A 20,824-nucleotide genomic window follows, 5' to 3' on the forward strand; every position below is an offset into this window, starting at 1 on the left:
AATGTCTGCAAGCGTGCAGGAGCCCATTTATAGAGACAATCAGTCCTGTGTTATAATGTTCATTGAAGTTTATCAGGTCAGACGACCAACAGATGATAAGAAATATAATCTTACTAATTATTAGAGTTGAAAAGTACTTTGCTAAGCAAAATTCAATGAGGTTAGGCTTGAGCTTGAGACGTTAACATAAAAGGTTCAGTTGGTGATGCATGAAAGAAAATAATTTTCTTCTAAAAGTCTATTGGAGAATTCTGATTGTAAGAAATGAAAAATATTCAAAGACTGAAACTGTTAAAAAAAGTGAAGGTTTTGTGCAGCCGGGTGTTGCAGCCCCTTTAGAGGAAAATGTAAACTTGGCTTCATGAGATTAAAAACAAACACTGGGATGATCCAGACACATTTATTGTTTCTTTAATCACCACAATAGTTTCAGTTTGTGCAAAAATCTTTAAAAAGCTGTTTTGAGTGATAAGTTAGGCTTTAATGTGTTAAGCTTGCATTAGATAAGACAATGTACCACCCCATATGGAAAAGAAATAGTAAAAACTTATATGTGATTACTCATGAAAGTGGCCACTTTCATGAGTAAATCATATAAGGCTTACATGATTTACTCATGAAAGTGGCCACTTTCTCATTACTTTCATATATTGTTTTAGTAAGTATCCAAAACATACAAGTTTCATTATATAATTTTTCAAGGGATCTTATATCTGTTTTCACTCTTATCTGCTTTTCATACAAGTTTCACACAAGACAGATACAAACTTTATAAGATTTATATATATCTTTTCCATATGGGACTGAACACAGGAGGGATTATTGCTGAAAATGGGTCTCTGAACACCTCTGTAGATATTCTATTAAAAATCACTGATGATTTGTGGTCAGTGTTAATATTAAGCATTTATATGATTATTTTGATAAATTGCTGTGATTCAATCTGAAACCAAATTTGAGTCTATTCTGAAAACAAGACATTTCTAATTCACCTCAGACTTTTGAGCTGTAGTCTACATTGTAATGATAGTGTATGGTTATTGATTAGAGCAGATGATATGAGACTATCAGGAGAGACTGTTAAAAAGCTATGAGCTGTCTTGATGCAGAGAAAGTGGAGTTTGTCATCCTGGAGCTGCTGCCAAGATGAATGATGCTCTGCCTCTGTGCTCAAGTTCAGACATAGGCTTTAAGCAACCATGAGCCACTGATAAGCGTGATAGATTAATAAGCATGTATAAAGTGGACTTGTTAAACAGCTCTGATAGGAGAAAGTCAATGAGCACGCAATAAAGTGGACTTGTTAGGGACAGTTTACCATCAGCCTTGATAAAGTTGAACTTATTTTGTATTGAAAGACAGACTTTAAAGAAGATTCTTATTTGAAACTGGTGATAAAATCCAGGTCAGATACAGTTACATACAAGCATACAGTACACACTACTGCTCAAAGGTCAGAGGTCAGTTAGAAAAGTCCCTGCTTTTAATAGAAAATTGGCTTTAATGTAACATCACATGAAGGTTATCAGTAATGTTTCACAGCTTTAATCAAATCCTTCATCATCCATAATTGTGATGGAAAAATGTCTGCAAGCGTGCAGGAGCCCATTTATAGAGACAATCAGTCCTGTGTTATAATGTTCATTGAAGTTTATCAGGTCAGACGACCAACAGATGATAAGAAATATAATCTTACTAATTATTAGAGTTGAAAAGTACTTTGCTAAGCAAAATTCAATGAGGTTAGGCTTGAGCTTGAGACGTTAACATAAAAGGTTCAGTTGGTGATGCATGAAAGAAAATAATTTTCTTCTAAAAATCTATTGGAGAATTCTGATTGTAAGAAATGAAAAATATTCAAAGACTGAAACTGTTGAAAAAAGTGAAGGTTTTGTGCAGCCGGGTGTTGCAGCCCCTTTAGAGGAAAATGTAAACTTGGTTTCATGAGGTTAAAAACAAACACTGGGATGATCCAGACACATTTATTGTTTCTTTAATCACCACAATAGTTTCAGTTTGTGCAAAAATCTTTAAAAAGCTGTTTTGAGTGATAAGTTAGGCTTTAATGTGTTAAGCTTGCATTAGATAAGACAATGTACCACCCCATATGGAAAAGAAATAGTAAAAACTTATATGTGATTACTCATGAAAGTGGCCACTTTCTCATTACTTTCATATATTGTTTTAGTAAGTATCCAAAACATACAAGTTTCATTATATAATTTTTCAAGGGATCTTATATCTGTTTTCACTCTTATCTGCTTTTCATACAAGTTTCACACAAGACAGATACAAACTTTATAAGATTTATATATATCTTTTCCATATGGGACTGAACACAGGAGGGATTATTGCTGAAAATGGGTCTCTGAACACCTCTGTAGATATTCTATTAAAAATCATTGATGATTTGTGATCAGTGTTAATATTAAGCATTTATATGATTATTTTGATAAATTGCTGTGATTCAATCTGAAACCAAATTTGAGTCTATTCTGAAAACAAGACATTTCTAATTTACCTCAGACTTTTGAGCTGTAGTCTACATTGTAATGATAGTGTATGGTTATTGATTAGAGCAGATGATATGAGACTATCAGGAGAGACTGTTAAAAAGTTATGAGCTGTCTTGATGCAGAGAAAGTGGAGTTTGTCATCCTGGAGCTGCTGCCAAGATGAATGATGCTCTGCCTCTGTGCTCAAGTTCAGACATAGGCTTTAAGCAACCATGAGCCACTGATAAGCGTGATAGATTAATAAGCATGTATAAAGTGGACTTGTTAAACAGCTCTGATAGGAGAAAGTCAATGAGCACGCAATAAAGTGGACTTGTTAGGGACAGTTTACCATCAGCCTTGATAAAGCTTATCTTATTTTGTATTGAAAGACAGACTTTAAAGTAGATTTTTATTTGAAACTGGTGATAAAATCCAGGTCAGACACAGTTACATACAAGCATACAGTACACACTACTGCTCAAAGGTCAGAGGTCAGTTAGAAAAGTCCCTGCTTTTAATAGAAAATTGGCTTTAATGTAACATCACATGAAGGTTATCAGTAATGTTTCACAGCTTTAATCAAATCCTTCATCATCCATAATTGTGATGGAAAAATGTCTGCAAGCGTGCAGGAGCCCATTTATAGAGACAATCAGTCCTGTGTTATAATGTTCATTGAAGTTTATCAGGTCAGACGACCAACAGATGATAAGAAATATAATCTTACTAATTATTAGAGTTGAAAAGTACTTTGCTAAGCAAAATTCAATGAGGTTAGGCTTGAGCTTGAGACGTTAACATAAAAGGTTCAGTTGGTGATGCATGAAAGAAAATAATTTTCTTCTAAAAATCTATTGGAGAATTCTGATTGTAAGAAATGAAAAATATTCAAAGAGTGAAACTGTTTCACACAGTAGAAATTTTTATTCATCGTTTATATTGGTTTTTTTTTCTGATTTTAGTGTTTATTTGTGAGTGTAGTTTTTATTTGCATGATTTTATTCTGTTTGTATCACATTGTTTCAGTGTGTTATTTTACATTGTTTTAATCCACTGTGGATTGGCTGGCAATGGGACAAATTAGCTGATAGTGATCACATGTTGAGGCATGGGTGTGTCCAGAGGTGTCCTTTCAGCTGTTTAAAGGTCATATGAAAAGGAAGCAAGCTGAGCACTGGAAGGAGAGAGGCCCTAGATTGGAAGAGGAACGCATGAAGGCCAGGTGGAAAAGAGGGAGCCGCTGCGTGATCATGGGGGGTGCGACGCCTCGTCTGGAGACCGGTCAGCGTGATGTGGTGACCCAGTCCCGACAGCAGGAACGGCGACAGTAGGAGACAATGTGTGTGAGTGACATCAGGGCAGATGTATACCACTGCCTGCATTTGTGAGTAGTGTCTCACTGTTTTTCACTGGGTGCAGCCGTGTTGGGAGAGGGTCGCCATGGCTATAAGCCAGGGCAGCTTCCAGGATGATGGTTCTGGCTCCTATTTGTTTTTACTTACAGGTGATGACGTGAGGGGAGCCGCGGTGGTATCGAGCGACGGACTCCAATGTAGAATTCGAACTGGGCTGGGATGTGATGGACCCAGTGGACGGACGAGACTGGGACAGGAGGCTCCTCGTCTGCCTGACACAAGGCTGGCGTGGACCCCGCTCAGCAAGAGGAATTTCTGTCCAGCTCAAGAACACACAAGGAATATTCGTCCTGGGTTGTGGGACTGGGTGGGATTTCTGTGCATGAAGAGAATTGTATTTTGACCAGTTTTAGAATAATCTTATCCAGTCTCAGTGGGAATTTTAGCATATCGAGAAAATTTCATTGTATACTTTATTTCTTAGTATCTGGTTTGTTTTATTCCTGCTGTCCACCTCGTGGAATAAACATGAATGAAACAATACTTTCCTGTCAAAAACAATATTTTAGTCAGGGCTAGCGGAAAGTTTCATATATATCATGAACATCTTTCCTCTTTGTCTTCCTATAGTTTAGTTTCATTTTCTTACCCCAACCGGTGGAGGCAGATGGCCCCTCCCTGATTCTGGTTCTGCCGAAAATGGAGTTTTTCCTTCCCACTGTTGCCAAGTTCTTGCTCATAGGGGGTCATTTGATTGTTGGGGCTTTCTCTGTATTATTGCACAACCTTTATCTTACCATATATTTCAAGTTTATATGTTGTGAATTGGCTTGATTTAAATCAAACTGAACTCATTCAATTAAAACCAAATATAACTTGTAATCCAATCTATTCAAATGTAAAGTCATCTCACTCAATTTGGACTAGCACTGAAAAATACACTGACATCCTCTGTTTCCCAATTAGCAGATCAGAGGTTGATGTTTTATTCATGACTCAATACTTGAATGGTTTTATCCTGTTTATAAATAAACATTTAAAAAGGACGTTGCTTCATTGTCTGATTCATTCTTTGTCTGTGTCGGTCCTTAATACACATACATACATATACATACATAAACTTGAAATGAATTAATCCACCTGTTCACAGGAGATCACAGGAAGATGACACCAAACATCAGAAGATCTTATTGTGCGCTACAGTAAAAGGGTGGTTTCTTGGGGCTAAAAGCACATAATAAACTACAGCAGAAGCTCACATAAAGCAGGAAATAAGCAGGCAGCACTTGATCTGCTAATGCACGTTTCACACTTTTATTGTTGCCTCATTCACTAACAGTTCAATGGTGCAAGATTACCATACACAGAATTAGGATATCTGCATGACACATCTATGCTGTACAGCGAATGGATTATAATTATTACAAATACAGTAAACATATTTACATTTTAGTTCAAGCTCCATACAACATAGATATTTACAAAGTATGAAAATGAAACCGGTCTGACAAATAATAAACAGCGTTAATGACGTTTTTTTTTTTCTTTTCTTTTGGTGAACAAATCTGAAAGGGGGCGGGGTTAACTGATATTAATTGTCAGAGGGGGAAGGTGGAAAATATCATGGCTAGTTTTGTTTGAAAGGCATCAACAGAAAAACACACACAGAAAAAAGTGATGAGGTGAAGAAAGACACAATAAGTCTGCTGTCGTTTTAGATGTCACCAGCTACTTTGTATAGTCCTATATCTCTGATATTAGAAAAAATTAAAATGAGTTCAAATACACCTTTATTTTGATAGTGTTCAGATGGATGCCTCGCATGACTAATGAGTAGATCTCCAAAAAAAATAACAGACTTCTGATTCACTCAACCCGCTTTCTAATAAAGAGGAAGCACTAATGTAACTCACCTCCTCAGTCGAGGTGCAGGGGTTACATGTTAGGTCTCCTTTTCCTTCCCCCCCTCTCTTACATTCAAACCCTCTCTTAGTTCACACTAGAACAGGCCGCCACACCATCATTTGGTTTAATATGAGTGGAACAACTAAACCGCACAGACTTTAAATGATCAGTTAGTTGAACCTTTTATTAATATGTGCAAAGAGCTGCAAACTAATATTTAAACATTGCAAACAATAAATACACAATCCAAAATAAAAACACCTCTGCAAATGAAGTGGAAACGTTTGCTCTGGCAGCGCTTCGCATCAACATGTATATGAGGTACATTGCACTTTTGAGACTTGATCTGTGCATAGGTGCGTCTTTGATGTGCAGCTCAGAGATCCACAATCCAGCACGTTTCTGTTTCTCTGACCGTCAGGTTGGCTGACCCGAGGTCACGTCAGAGCTTTGTTTTTCATCTATATGTAACAGACAGTTGGTACCTCTCCTTCCACGCATTTCATACGACACAGCAGGCAGACTGCTGGTTGGTTGACCAGAGTTTTTCAATACCTTTCTGCATTAACACATCTCGAGAGGCGTAGGCGCCAAAAAGTGAATCCGAAGCCGAATGTAGCAGCTGCAGCACGGCACACAGAGCAAATATTTTCATGGGGTAGTATCAGAAATAAGACCTTTGAATATGTAGTCCCTTTAACTTCTTTCCTTCTATTAAACCATTCATTCATTCTTTTTCCTTACGTCCTTCTAACCTTTTCACTGTGTTTTCTTTGCGTCTTTACAACAAGAGTGTAAAGTTAATAGCAGTAAATGTCAAGGCTTTCTGATTCTCAGTGAGATAGAGCGAGCTAGAGGAGCAGAGAGGGATGTGTTAAATGAGGGTTAACTACCACACTCATCCCAGAACAGACTGCATGTACAAATCAAGTTCTCTCCTTAGTTCGTTTTCATCCTCCTAGTCCTCCTCCTCATCTCCTTGTAACCCTGTTAGTGAGTCAGTATTTTACTGACTCACTAACTGACACTGGCACTATCGGGGGTTTAGAGGCGGCGTATGTACACAGATTGAGGAGGATCTAAGTATGACGTGGATGACAGAGGAAATCGGGCGAGGCTCTCCTGTCAAAGTTCATTCCCACTTTGAGTTTTTGTTTCACAGACGGTTCAGCCTGATGCAAATTCACTGCGAGAAGAAGAATACCCTATAAATCAGCAGCTATAGTTTAGGTAGCAGAGCGTAAACTAACACGTCACTTGGAGATATCTGTAGATTTTTTCGTCATGGTTTCAAATGTAAGCTGGCTGATTTGGTTCATTTTTGTTTTTTGTTCTAAACTGAGCAAACCTGGTCTTCTCCTGAGGACTGCTGCAGGTGTCACACGAGCATGTTAATTTAATAAAAAACCAACAGCAAAAAAAACCAAAATAGAATGAAACTCATTTCAGGAGACAAATAAAACCGATAGAGACATTTTCTTTTGTACAGATGATTGGCAAACGGAAAGTTTCTAAAGAGTTGTGCACACACAAGTAGACAACTACAACATGCTACTTAGTTAGGGGAGTTTGGGAATGACAACCAAGCGGAACAAAATTAGACCCAAACATTGTCATCGAAACGAAAACACAAAAAGCTGAGGGGAGGGAATAGAGAGGAGGAAAGCTGAGCTGGCAGCGGGGTTGCTGGAGGGAAGCGGGGAGGCAAAAGTTCTGTGGAACTTCAACGTTTCAGTCGCATGAAAAGAGACTTAAGCCACAAGTCTACTTACAAGAGAAAACCATCAAGAATCACAATGATGAATAAGTTTTAACACTTGGTATTTTCTGTATTTTCAAAGGCTTTTCAGAAAGGATGGAAGCGGTGGTTTTCCCGCGTACCGCTCCGCCCGATCAGTTCTTCGTCAGGCCGCCGCGCCGCCTCACCAGCTTAGATCTGCAGGGAGAGTTTTACGTCTATCCTGCCTCCGACGTTTTTCTCACCTTGGTGGCCAGCTCCTTCTCACGATCCACCAGCTCTCCATGTCAGCGGAATCGTAGCCGCTGCTCTCGCTCGGCCTGATGGCGCTTTCAAAGGTGGTGCTTGAGATCTGCAAGGAGATGGAGGTGGACGTGGACAGAGTGCCCCAGCTCACGCTGGGGGACAGAGACTCGCTCAGGGACTTGGTGGTGGGAGCTGTTCCCACGGGAGCCGCCTCTCCCAGCTTCTCTCTCAGCGCCAGAAGGTGACGGGTCTTTTCATCCACCTGGACGAAAGATGGGGACGAATGTGAGGTGGGGAGAAGAGGGGAGGGTTAGTCATGTAAAGTCTGTACTCTAAAAAACCCTTTTTAGAATAGCACTTTGGTCTTTGAGTTGCAGCTGCTCCATCTTCTCTAGCTCCCACTGGTGCTCTAGGATGAGGCTATCTAAGGAAAGAAGGAAACTTTGTAACAGGGCAGATATCTTTGATTGTGAAACAGAGATGGCCACAGTGCAGCAGCCCAGATTTACCAGTCAGGAGTTTTGGAGTATTCAGTCCCAAAGAGGTTCTTGAGAGAACGGGGTGGGGACAACTTGGCGTCTCGGGAGTAAAAGACCATGCAGATGTCTTTGGTGATAATGGCAGGCTGGATGCAATGGTCCAGCTGTAAAGAGGAGATAAAGGGTGTGTGTTAGACACGATGACATCAAGAGACTTAAAAACACGTAAAAAAACAGGTACAACACGGCGGAGCAGTGGCTGACCTCCAGATACGCAGATAAGGTCATGTAGATCTTCTCTCCATAGGGAGTTACGCAGTTGAGCAGGAGGGAGTTGTGCAGGGAGCTGTCCCACACTGCCTCAAAGCGATAGAAAGTGCTGAAAAAGACAGAAAGAGGAAAAGTTAGCTTGACAGCATTATTTTTTATGAAGTCCTACTTGGTGCTAACATTACAGGGTCTCTGTTTACAGCAGTGTGTCATGTTGTTAAAAAAAGTGAGTGACGTGAGCACAGTTCTGACATATCAAGAAGTGAACACAGTGACTGAAGCGGTGTTCACATTCATCCTTTAATCATGACAAAACGTGAGGAATTGCACTGACGTGAGACCTTGACAACAGACAAATCAGGAGCCACAGAGTGTCAAGTGTCAGCCGACACCAATCGGGACAATGATAAGAAAGAAATTCATTTACAGACATGTGAAAAAGCAGTTTAAGGATCTGGATCTAGATTATTACACCACATCATCATTATACCTGTGATTCAGCAGCTGATGGAACCAACTTTAGCAGCAAAAACTTGAGGTAATCATTTTTTATTAGTGTTTCACAGCAGTGTGGACGGATTTCTGGCCCATTTGTCTTTACAATGTTTCTTCGGTTCATTAAAGTTTGCAGATATTTATTCATTCACAGCTTTCTTAACGTTCAATCATGTTGAAGTCTCAACTTTGAGCCACTGCAGCACCACTCTGTTGTTGCTTTGCTGCTGCGCTCTGGAGTCACTGACCCAACGATGAGCTCTTTGACTCTAGAGTACTTCATGGCTCACTCAGTGACCTGGACACTTTGCAGGTTCTTTGGCAGCAAAAAAGCTCAAATAATCATCACCCGAGCAAAACCGTTGGTATGACCTGTTTGTCTGATATGCCGTGTTTGGTTTTCACCAATGTTGAAGCTGTGCATTAGGGCTTAGGTTTTCAACTTTGCAAACCTAACCCATGCTGCCATGTTGTATTTAGAGGGAAAATGGTTTCTCCTGGAAGCCTTTCCAAACAGGCCATATTTGTTGAGTCTTTTTCTAATTGCACTGCCATGAACTCCAACATTTAGCATGCTAACTGTGGCCTGTAGAGCCTCAGATGTGTGGGGTGAATTTTCTGGGACGTCCACTCCTGGTAAGATTGGAAACAGTCTTTGAATTTTTTAACTTGCGAATAATCTTTCTTGCTGTAAAATGATGGACTTCAAAGCCTTCCCACATTCGTGGGTATCAACAACTGCTTCTCTAATCCTCACTATGTTACCACTTACCTGAATACGCCACACCAGCAAATTGACAGTAGTGGTTACACTTACTGATGATCTATTGCATTTGATTAGCACTTGGCTGATACTGACCCTCTTAACTAATTATGGAAATAGTCTTGGATGTACTTAGTTTTTTAAACACCACATCTGAATTTGGGCTCAGTGTTTGTTAAATAAATAATGACCTGGTATAATGTGTTATGTGTTGTTCATCTGAGGTTGCATTTACCTCATATTAAGACCTACTAAGGACCTGATTGTTTTTTTTAAATTATGTCCTGATACATAAAACCTGAGAGCTCACATAACTGCATATGCTCAGAATATACAGCACACATGGATACAAATGACTGCCTTGCAGCAGCAATCGTAAGACCATCACTATGAGCTCTATACAAGGTTGCACTGTTCCTGTTATTAACAGCAGGGGGCACTATCAGCCACAGACTGAGAGCCAGATATGCTCTGCTGGTGCCTCATTGGCCTCATTGTTACTGAGGTAAGACTTTATAGTGAGAAACAGCTGAGGGGGAAAACATTGATCTGGAAACATCTGAGTGTTACAGAGGATATACATAGCACTATGGTTCAGTGTCACACAATCACAAACAAATACAGAAAAGTACTAAAAAGGGTGTTGCCTCCAAAGATCGCTTTTACTGGTTTGGAGCTTAGGAGGCTTAATATCGACAGGCATGAATGAAGACAGATCAGAACAGCTGTTTTATCACAGCATCCAGTACCAACACAACCATCCACACTCAAGAGCCTGTTGGCTTCAGAGTCAGCAGCTGAATGTCTAAAATATGAAATGTAATTTTTTGGTCCATCAGCTACAGCTACAGCATGAACTGCTTACAGAGGACGGGCCGCTCATCCAAGGCGCAGAACAAAGAAGCGCCGGGGGAACCGCGCTGGCATTAGGAACAGACTGAGACAGCAGGCGCATCGCGCACCACTGCCCAGTATCCTACTGGCCAACGTACAATCCATGGAGAACAAGCTCGATGACCTAAGAGCAAGGGTCACCTTCCAACGTGACATGAGGGACTGCAACATTCTGTGCTTCACGGAGACATGGCTGACCCCCACCGTGCCGGACCGTGCCGTAACTCCGTCGGATTCATTCTTTGAGCTCCGCGCGGACAGAACGGCAGAGTCGAACAAAACCAAAGGTGGAGGAGTGTGTTTCATGGTAAACAGAAAGTGGTGTGATGCCAGGAGCATTTCTACTCTCTCCAGCGGCTGCTCGCCACATCTGGAGTTCCTGAGCATTAAGTGCCGCCCTTTCTATCTGCCCCGTGAATTCACCTCGGTCATCGCCACGGTGGTCTACATCCCACCCCAAGCGGACACAGGTATGGCTTTGTCCGAATTACATGATGTGCTGAGCTTGCTTCAAAACAAGGACCCGGGCGCAGCCCTCATTGTAGCAGGAGACTTTAATAAAGCGAACCTCAGACAAGTCATGCCAAACTTTTAGCAGCATGTCTCGTGTCCAACGAGAGGGGATCGAATTTTGGATCACTGCTACACACCATACAAGCAGGGCTACAAAGCTGTCTCACACCCGGCTTTTGGAAAGTCTGACCACAACGCCATCTTCCTCATTCCCCAGTATAAAGAAAACATACGGAGGGAAGACGTAACCACGAGGGAGGTAAAACGGTGGACTGCCCAATCAGAAGCTACGCTACAGGACACACTCAACGACGTCGACTGGGACATGTTCAGAGCATGCGCAGTCGACATCAACGAGTTTACAGAAGTAGCAGTATGCTTCGTCAATATGCTAGCGGAGGAGATTATCCCCACTGCAAGGGTCACCACATTCCCAAACCAGAAACCGTGGATGGACAGATCGATCCGCACTGCAGTAAACGCCAGGACCGCCTCCTACAACGCGGGTCTCGCCACTGGCGATATGAGCGCCTACAAAGCGGCCTCATACGGCGCGCGGCGCGCGGTGAGAGATGCCAAACGCCGGTACCGGGAGCGTGTGGAGTCCCGCTTCCACCAGGGCGACACACGGAGTATGTGGCACGGACTACGCACCATTACGGACTACAAAGCCAGGGACACTGCGCCGATCAACGCCGACTCTGCATTCACCAACGAGCTGAATCAGTTCTACGCCCGTTTCGAGGTTAGCCAGGCGGCTAACGCTATCTACCGCCTGAATACCGAGGACAGTGACGTCATCAGCGAGAGACCGGTGACCAGCATCGCGGAGCATGACGTCCGAGCGGCATTGAGGAGAGTGAACACAAGGAAAGCGGCGGGGCCAGACGGCATCACCGGCCGTCTGCTGCGCTGCTGTGCTGACCAGCTAGCAGGTGTGTTCACTTACATCTTCAACGAGTCCCTGGCGAAGTCTGTGGTCCCCACATGCTTCAAAAGATCCACCATTATCCCTGTGCCCAAGAACAGCAAACCCTCATCCCTGAACGATTACCGGCCAGTTGCACTGACCTCGGTAGTAATGAAGGTGTTTGAGAGGCTGCTGAAGAACATCATCTCCTCCTCCATCCCAGACACCACAGATCCGCTGCAGTTCGCCTACCGATCCAACAGATCCACAGAGGATGCCATCGCCCACGTCCTGCACACCACCCTCAGCTACGTGGACAAGAAACAGGGTAACTATGTGCGAATGCTGTTTGTTGATTACAGTTCAGCGTTTAACACAATAGTGCCCTGCAGACTGTTCACAAAGCTCAGGGATCTGGGACTTAACAGCCGTCTATGTGCATGGGTGTTGGACTTCCTCACTGGCAGAACTCAGGTGGTGAGGGTGGGTAGATGCGTCTCTAACAGCATCACCATCAACACAGGAGCACCTCAGGGATGTGTCCTCTCGCCACTGCTCTACTCCCTCTACACTTCAGACTGTGTGGCCACCCATGGCTCCAACACCATTGTGAAGTTTGCTGACGACACAGTGGTGTTGGGTGCCATCTCCAACAACGATGAGGTGGCCTACATGGATGAACTGAAGAATCTGGCATCATGGTGCCAGGACAACCACCTCCAGCTGAACGTCGGCAAGACCAAGGAGCTGGTGGTGGACTTCAGAAGGGGTCAGCACAGAGACTACAAGCCCATTATCATCAATGGAGCTCCAGTGGAGAGGGTGCAGTCCTTCAAATATCTTGGTGTCCACATCTCCTCAGACCTGACATGGGCTGCCCACATTCAGGTCCAGACCAAAAAGGCTAGGCAGTGCCTGTATCACCTACGACAACTGAGGAAGTTCAGGGTCTCTCCAAAGATCCTCAGGATTTTCTATACAGGCGCTGTGGAGAGCATCCTCACACAGAACATGACATCGTGGTTTGGAAACAGCTGTGTGAAGGACCAAAAAGCTCTCCAGAGAGTGATCCGTACAGCAGAACGCTGCTGCAGGATTGCTCTCCCCCCGCTTCAGGACACCTACACCAGGAGATGCCGGACTAGAGCAACGCAGATACTGAAGGACCCGTCCCATCCTGGCAACAAACTGTTCCAACTTCTGCAATCTGGTAGAAGGTTCCGCATCATCCGGGCAAGGACAGAGAGACTCAAGAGGAGCTTCTATCCCCAAGCCATCCGGGCCCTAAACACACACACACCCGCCCTCTCACATCATCTATAATTGACTGAGACAGGACTCTCTTCCAGACACTCTAAACCAAGGCACAATGTACATTCCAAATTCCTTTAATTTTAAATATGTTTATATTGTCTATTCTGTAAAATAGTCAGATGTCTATTCATATTAATGTACAGAATTCACCTGCTTGCTGCTACTACTGCACATTCACCCAATGTATATACTATTTATATATATATATATATATATATATATAATGTTCTTCCTCTACCCCCCCATTTTTGCACATGTCGAGGAGCGTGTCAGGCTACATTTCACTGTGTGTTATACTTGTGTATACTTGTCTATGCATGTGACAAATAAAGAACCTTGAACCTTGAACCTTGAGAAGCAGCCTAAAGCCCAACAGATTCATCTTTCCAGACTGAAAATATCTCAGAGTGGGGAGGAAGGGGAAGTGAGAGAGCTGGTCAGCCTCGTCCTCCAGACTGGCCAGAGCAGAGGACGCCAGGGAGTCGGTGTGCTCGGACAGCGTGTCCAACACTTTGCCGTTCACATAGCCGCTCATGAGGTAGCGGATCAACTCTATCTTACGGGTATAGTCTGGATGTGTGATATTGATGAACGGTGAGAGAGATTGAAGGGGAAAAGAAGAGGAAGGAGACAGAGTTGGGTAAGAGGATTATATAAATTGTGAGGAATGATTGAATAAGAGACGGAAAAAACAATCCAAAGGAGGCGAGAAATGACAAGGGAAAAAAAGTGGAAGGACACATGAGGCATGCTTATGTAACAAAAAATCAACATAAAATTATTGATGGCAAAGAACACATTGAAGTGACATGGAAACACTCGCCTGGTTTGGACAGAGGCATGGGAATAGGACAGTACTTCCTGGATGCTGTTGGAGGACTGTTGACATAATAAAAAATACCTTTTATTTATATATGCATATAAAATTAGCCAATGTGATTAGAATACAATCGTTTACACATTTCTAACAAAATGCTGCTGCATTAAATATGAATTATCACTGCATGACTGGATCTGCTGTTTGACCCCCACCAACCTGGTCCCGTCCTGATATTCTAACTCTGTAATATGCAACTTCTGTCAGTGTTCTGATACTGGAAACTGAATTTCCCGGAGGAACCACCCGAGGGATTAATAACGTTCTATCTAATCTACATCGACAACAGAAAAAGAAAATCTGCTGCTTGCAACAGCATTGTGTTAGAAGCATTTTTACTGGAGTGAATGCATTTAACTGTACTTGATTCATCTGTTAAAAGTACTTATATATTGCAATAAGACCGCAAAAAGCAAAGGGGACTGAATTCTATAGTATGTGGTATGTGTATAAGGTGACACATGTATGCAGTTTCCTGCCATTAGTGTAATGTAAACTTGGAATCATCACATATCTACAGGTATTTGTACTGAATGAAATGAGCTGTGGTGATTAAAAGCATCAGCAAAAGCATACTTACTAGTGGCCTTTTCTTCTTAGGTCTGGATCTTGATGCTTCTGGGACTGAAGATCACAGCCAAGTCACCAGTTTCATAAACAATAAACAAACAAAAAGCAAATAAACAAAACACTTTCAGAGATCGCACAACTTTTGTTTTCATCTGCATATGATAATGTTCCTTGAATCGAATCTACCATACACTACCATACACACTCTACTACAGTGTATCAAACTATTCTAAATACTTCCACAAACAATGACATACCCATCTTTGTCTTTTTGTGGCTTTCACCAAAAACTCTCCCCCTGGTGGATCCTGTGTTGACGTATGTGATTTTAGGAGAAAAACAAAAACAAAATCATTTTAAATGGTTACATTAAATGTAATAATATCAACATTCAATAGATTTGACTGTACATGTATCAACTGGTGTAAAATACATGTTCCTTGATCCTTGGTCAGGCAACATAAATTACTGTTGTTTCAGCCATCAGGTACTCCTCTAAAATTCAGCCTGGACTCCAAATATAAAGCATACAATACATACAAACATACAAATCACCTTTGCTGGTCTTGTTGCCTGCGTGCTCCACTTGCCCCTCTGAAGTGCTCAGTGGGTCATCCTGTCCCTTGTTGAGCTCAATCTTCTCCATCACATTCCTCACTTCCTCCACCTGCGTGGTCCTCACCTCCCGTGGCTCCATAATCGTTGCCTCCTCCTGGTTGTTGATCATTCGAGTTAGTTTACACAATGGGTCAAACTTTGAACTTTATCCTGCTTTACGCCTCCTGGTTTGTAGCAGACTAAGTATATATGACGTATGAAAGGGAACAGAGTGGAGTTAAAGTGTGAGGGTGAAGGAGAAGATGTTGTGACTCAGTGATGATGATGATGATGATGACCAAACGTCAGTCTACTGGAAGTGCAAAATGCTACAGACCCCTGACTCCACCAAAACATCGTGCTTAAGACTACATACCTTTTCTTCAAGGCCCGTGTACAATGTGCTCTTTAAACAAACTAAAGTAAAATGTGATCATTTCTGCCCAGATTACTAACATTTAAATATCCACAAAGGTTCCAATGCAACGTTATCTATACCCATCACTATTTTATTAAGCTACACCATCACTTGATTTTATGCCATTTACAGTGTGTAAGTACTTTAATACTACTTTAATTAACATAGATTCTCATTCACACATCACATGTATCAGTTACACATCACATGTATCAGTTACACATATATCAATGAAGGAAGAAAACAGGCACAAACAGATTGTCAGTTGTCTAAGTAGCTGCAATCTGCAGATCAGTCTTTTGATAACTTTGCTTTCTTTCTATCTTTAAGCGTGATAGCAGCAAAAGTGGCTGTCACTCAAGATTTGGAAAGGAAAAATAAGCCACCATATGTTGTTAACTACTGCTGAGGAAGAAACCAACACTTATAAATGATGTGCTGCTTATGTGAAAATGGGAGAAGGATTGATGATTGAATTTCTGTTTTTACAGTAAAATGGTCTTCTAACAGGTAAACATAAGAAAATATTTTTAGACACTAAACATAAATCATAACTTTAAAACTGCAGGATCTGAATCTTACCTTTACAAAGGTACTCATAACATCAGCCCATCCTCTGAAGGGATTCCTGAACATAGGCTGTTAGTCTGCAGCCAGGGGTTAATATTTCATATCCGAGTTCTCCTTTTTTGCTCTTCTTCCCAAGAAGCAGTGCTGGTTTGTAGCCAAGGGCATGGAGTTTTTCAAGCTGCAATAAAGCATGATATTTATATTTATTGGACAGCCTGAGGCGTTCTTCAGTAAACTGGACTACCCCACAGCAGAGCTGGACTGGGACAAAAAATCAGCCCGGGCATTTTGACTAGAGACCGGCCCACCAGGTATTATAGGAAAAACCATAAAGCCTTTGAATGAAAACAAACGTCGTTGTGACAGTGATGTACACTGTCTTGTTGGTACATATGTATCAATCTAATAAACTTAAACCTACACCATCCTCCCTATTCTGCTATTCTAAACAGTACTTAGCCGAAACCCAAAGACTGCTTGGTTGAGTTAACTTCCTGAACTATCTACAACATATGGTGGAAACCTGAAATTAAGACAGAGAAGACTAGAGGTGAGACATGACCATTACTGAATATTAAAAATAATAAATGACAGATTTAGTGATATTTTCATCAACTATTTATTTACCACAAACCTGTTTCTCCATCACCTGTTCAGCTCTGATGATTCAGTAAGGACATCTCCTGGTTTCATCTTCATGTTTCCCTCTCACCAGATAACCAAACCGATATCATGACCAGCAGCTTTTACAGCTGTGGCTCCAACAAACATCAGCTGATACTAGAAAGTAATATTAAATAAATTCTAACAACAGCTTATCAAGTTTAAAGGCGCTTCTGCTGTTTAACGCGACCTCCGCTAGTTTCCTCTTTCTGGCGCAAAGCGGGAGATAAACAAGCAAGAGAGACGGGACTTGTGGCAGAAACGCCGATCAGCTGATCATTGATCAGTTTCATGATTGAAGTAGCAGCAGGAGAGGGAGGGGGGAGAGTGAGAGAAGAAGAGGCAGCTGACAGCGTAAAGACACAGAATAACTCCAGCTTTGTGTCTTTTTTTATTGTAGCTGAAGTACGTGACAAATCGCGTTTATTTTCAGCTCAATACAAAACGCATAATATTAACTCTGAATACCAGAGGATTCCGTTTTTTATGGCACGGTTGGCAACTCTACTAACTAACCTTATGAATAAAATAAAGTTCACCAGTAACATCATAGCACCCACCCAACTGTACAGAAACTCCATCATGCTAGCTAGTACACAGTACCAGTTATTGTAACTGACTGTAGCACAACGTTAGCACAAGTTAGCACAAGGAAAATAAACTACACCTAAACTTGGTTTGACCCAGATAGACTGCAGGTCATAACTTCTTACCTGAAGCTCATTTCACCTGACAGTCGGACTGGCGGCCGCCTTGGGTCTCTCCACCTCCGCCACCCCTTTCCCCCATCCACCTGCTGGCCTCCACCACTTGCTAATTTTACTGAATCCGTGTAAGCTCCACCATAGCCACTACCAAACAATTGAGTTATTTTTACACGTCTGCCAGCATCTGTCCAATCCGCCACCTTTCACTGTTTACACGGTTACGAAAAAAAGACAACAACAAAACATTGGCCCATTTAAAACGAAAAATGACCATCGGCCCACCGGGCAAATGCCCGGTATGCCCGATGGCCAGTCCAGCTATGCTGATGGGGACTGTGAGGGTTTGTAGTTAAATTCCTGCTCTTACAGGATCAGTGAGTGTCTGTTTAAAGATTATTAACATACTTTTACATCACTATGGAACACCAGCATTTCTGCAGAGGACAGAACCCCCTGCCTTAATCTACCATGATGCTCTGTGCTATGTTGTCATGGCAATATGAAGTCAAATAAATACAAATGTAGAAAAATGCACATTTAAAGGAGGACAAGAAGACAGGCAACTGGAAGAGCTTTTGAAACAGGAAAACTTTTCTGGATTTCTCTTAATTTAACTGGAAATTTTGCTAATACAAGTCAAGGAGGAAACAAGGAGGCAGGTTGGATTATATTTGAGGACAGGACGCATGAAGGAGAAGCATGAGGAGAGAGGAACAGCAGAGCGATGGTGAAGAGCTAATCGTGGATCAAGTCGAAGAAGCAAGCATCAAAACTGTGAGTAAACATAACACACAAAGAGTTAAAAATTACTGTGCTGATTAAGGAAACATTAAATTTGGTTAGTTTGGGGTCTCGAGCTTCAGGTTTGTGGCTTCAGTTACTCTTAAAATTGAGGAAAGACAAAAAATGTTTCTTTTGAAAGGTTGTTGGAGGATTCTTACTGTAAGAAATATCTGGGTGTTCATCTGCTTTTATTTAAAAAAAAAAAAGTTGAATTTTATTTAGTCACATTGGAAAGGGAAAATTGGAGGATCAGGACAATAACGTGGCCAAATTTACTGTTTCCTTAATCAGAACAATAATTTTGATCTGAACTAGAAATGTTGAAATGGGTTATTTTCTTTCTTCTCTACTGATCACTGTGTTACATGTTTAGTTACTTGTCAGTCTACATAGTTAATGGTACTTTTGAAAAAATGCAGTTTATTCTTAATTTTGTAGAAAAAGGCTCTGCACCTGTGAAAAACAAATCCAAACCCCCCAAATCACTGTAGATCAGAGTAGCTAAGCTCTGGTTAACTGCAATTATATTACAGGAGATTAAAAATATTAGGATGATTGAAAGAAACAAAGATTGCTTTAATGTCTGAAGATTTGACTTTCTTATTGAAAGAGACGAAAACTAATCCATGTGTGACACTGAGAAAAAACTAAAAGCTAAAAAGATCTGGAGGTCCAACTGTTGTTATACAAATGTGCAAACTTGATTTAATGACATTAGAAAGAAAAAATGGGATGTTTAAAAAGGTAATATATAAAAATGATTTTTATATTACTTGAAAAAATGATGTTGGTTAGTGCAGCTGTATTTGGAAAAACTGCTGGGTCACTAGTAAGATGAGATTTAATGTGATAAACTGAGGGAAGGTAATATAATCTGCACACTCGCTATTATTGTTGTAATCCACACACCACCATTATTGTTGCATCCATACACCAGCAAATATTTTATCAAACATTAATCATAATTGGTGATCAATGCAAGTTTTAAGCAATTATATTTATTTGCATTCAAAACCAATTTACAAAATATAAAAAAGAATCTTGTTTTTTTTTAAGAAAAAAAGACGTTTCTAACTGACTTCAGTTAGCTGAGCTGTAGAGGAGATTGATGAGCACGCAATAAAGTGAACTTGTTAGGGAGAGATTGCAATCAACTCAAATTTTGATGATAGACACAGATAAAAATGAGCGTTTTTTTAGACACTGGTGTGTGGACCAATCACATGATTATAAACCAGGTGAAAATTGACTTCAAACTTTTGAGCTGTAGTGTAGATTGATTACAATGATAGCGTATAGTTATCTATTACAGAAGAATGTATAGAAGTATGAGGACAGAAAGACACTGTTAAAAAGCTATGAGCTGTCTTGATGCAGAGAAAGTGGAGTTTGTCATCCTGGAGCTGCTGCCAAGATGAATGATGCTCTGCCTCTGTGCTCAAGTTCAGACATAGGCTTTAAGCAACCATGAGCCACTGATAAGCGTGATAGATTAATAAGCATGTATAAAGTGGACTTGTTAAACAGCTCTGATAGGAGAAAGTCAATGAGCACGCAATAAAGTGGACTTGTTAGGGACAGTTTACCATCAGCCTTGATAAAGTTGAACTTATTTTGTATTGAAAGACAGACTTTAAAGTAGATTCTTATTTGAAACTGGTGATAAAATCCAGGTCAGACACAGTTACATACAAGCATACAGTACACACTACTGCTCAAAGGTCAGAGGTCAGTTAGAAAAGTCCCTGCTTTTAATAGAAAATTGGCTTTAATGTAACATCACATGAAGGTTATCAGTAATGTTTCACAGCTTTAATCAAATCCTTCATCATCCATAATTGTGATGGAAAAATGTCTGCAAGCGTGCAGGAGCCCATTTATAGAGACAATCAGTCCTGTGTTATAATGTTCATTGAAGTTTATCAGGTCAGACGACCAACAGATGAGAAGAAATATAATCTTACTAATTATTAGAGTTGAAAAGTACTTTGCTAAGCAAAATTCAATGAGGTTAGGCTTGAGCTTGAGACGTTAACATAAAAGGTTCAGTTGGTGATGCATGAAAGAAAATAATTTTCTTCTAAAAATCTATTGGAGAATTCTGATTGTAAGAAATGAAAAATATTCAAAGACTGAAACTGTTAAAAAAAGTGAAGGTTTTGTGCAGCCGGGTGTTGCAGCCCCTTTAGAGGAAAATGTAAACTTGGCTTCATGAGATTAAAAACAAACACTGGGATGATCCAGACACATTTATTGTTT

General features: G+C 41.0%; 1 protein-coding gene across 6 annotated transcripts; it reads right to left on the bottom strand.

Annotated features, from left to right (window-relative positions):
• Positions 1–5,663: 5,663 nt before the first annotated feature.
• Positions 5,664–18,336, bottom strand: LOC146374739 (kinesin-like protein KIF1B). Of its 6 annotated transcripts, none has more exons than XR_014802016.1 (9): positions 16,425–17,466; positions 15,383–15,539; positions 15,085–15,135; positions 14,838–14,881; positions 14,204–14,259; positions 8,486–8,600; positions 8,252–8,385; positions 8,101–8,166; positions 5,664–8,004 (listed from the first exon to the last, which is right to left on the bottom strand). XR_014802016.1 is itself a non-coding variant. In XM_084949092.1 (9 exons), exons 2-9 carry the CDS (start codon positions 16,476–16,478, stop codon positions 8,075–8,077), a joined length of 699 nt encoding a protein of 232 aa, XP_084805218.1. In that variant the 5' UTR covers positions 16,479–16,590; positions 17,789–18,336; the 3' UTR covers positions 5,664–8,074. The 6 variants fall into 6 exon arrangements, 5 of the variants coding, with proteins under 5 accessions (XP_084805218.1, XP_084805221.1, XP_084805219.1 ...); XM_084949092.1 differs by adding an exon at positions 17,789–18,336 and having other exon boundaries at positions 5,664–8,162; positions 16,425–16,590; XM_084949095.1 differs by having other exon boundaries at positions 5,664–8,162; positions 16,425–16,590; positions 17,062–17,466.
• Positions 18,337–20,824: the final 2,488 nt, after the last annotated feature.

This window comes from Perissodus microlepis, chromosome 13 (assembly GCF_051167445.1).
Source record: "Perissodus microlepis isolate ML-2025 ecotype Zambia chromosome 13, ASM5116744v1, whole genome shotgun sequence".
NCBI lineage: Eukaryota > Metazoa > Chordata > Actinopteri > Cichliformes > Cichlidae > Perissodus > Perissodus microlepis.

Bases quoted from the DNA above. Each gene is read 5' to 3' on its own strand.
- LOC146374739 (XM_084949092.1), bottom strand. From the start codon at position 16,478: ATGTTCAGGAATCCCTTCAGAGGATGGGCTGATGTTATGAGTACCTTT. The intron at 15,136-15,382 runs GTGATTTGTATG...ACGTCAACACAG, and splicing joins AGGCAACAAGACCAGCAAAG to GATCCACCAGGGGGAGAGTT. The intron at 14,882-15,084 runs GTATGTCATTGT...TGTGATCTTCAG, and splicing joins CCACAAAAAGACAAAGATGG to TCCCAGAAGCATCAAGATCC.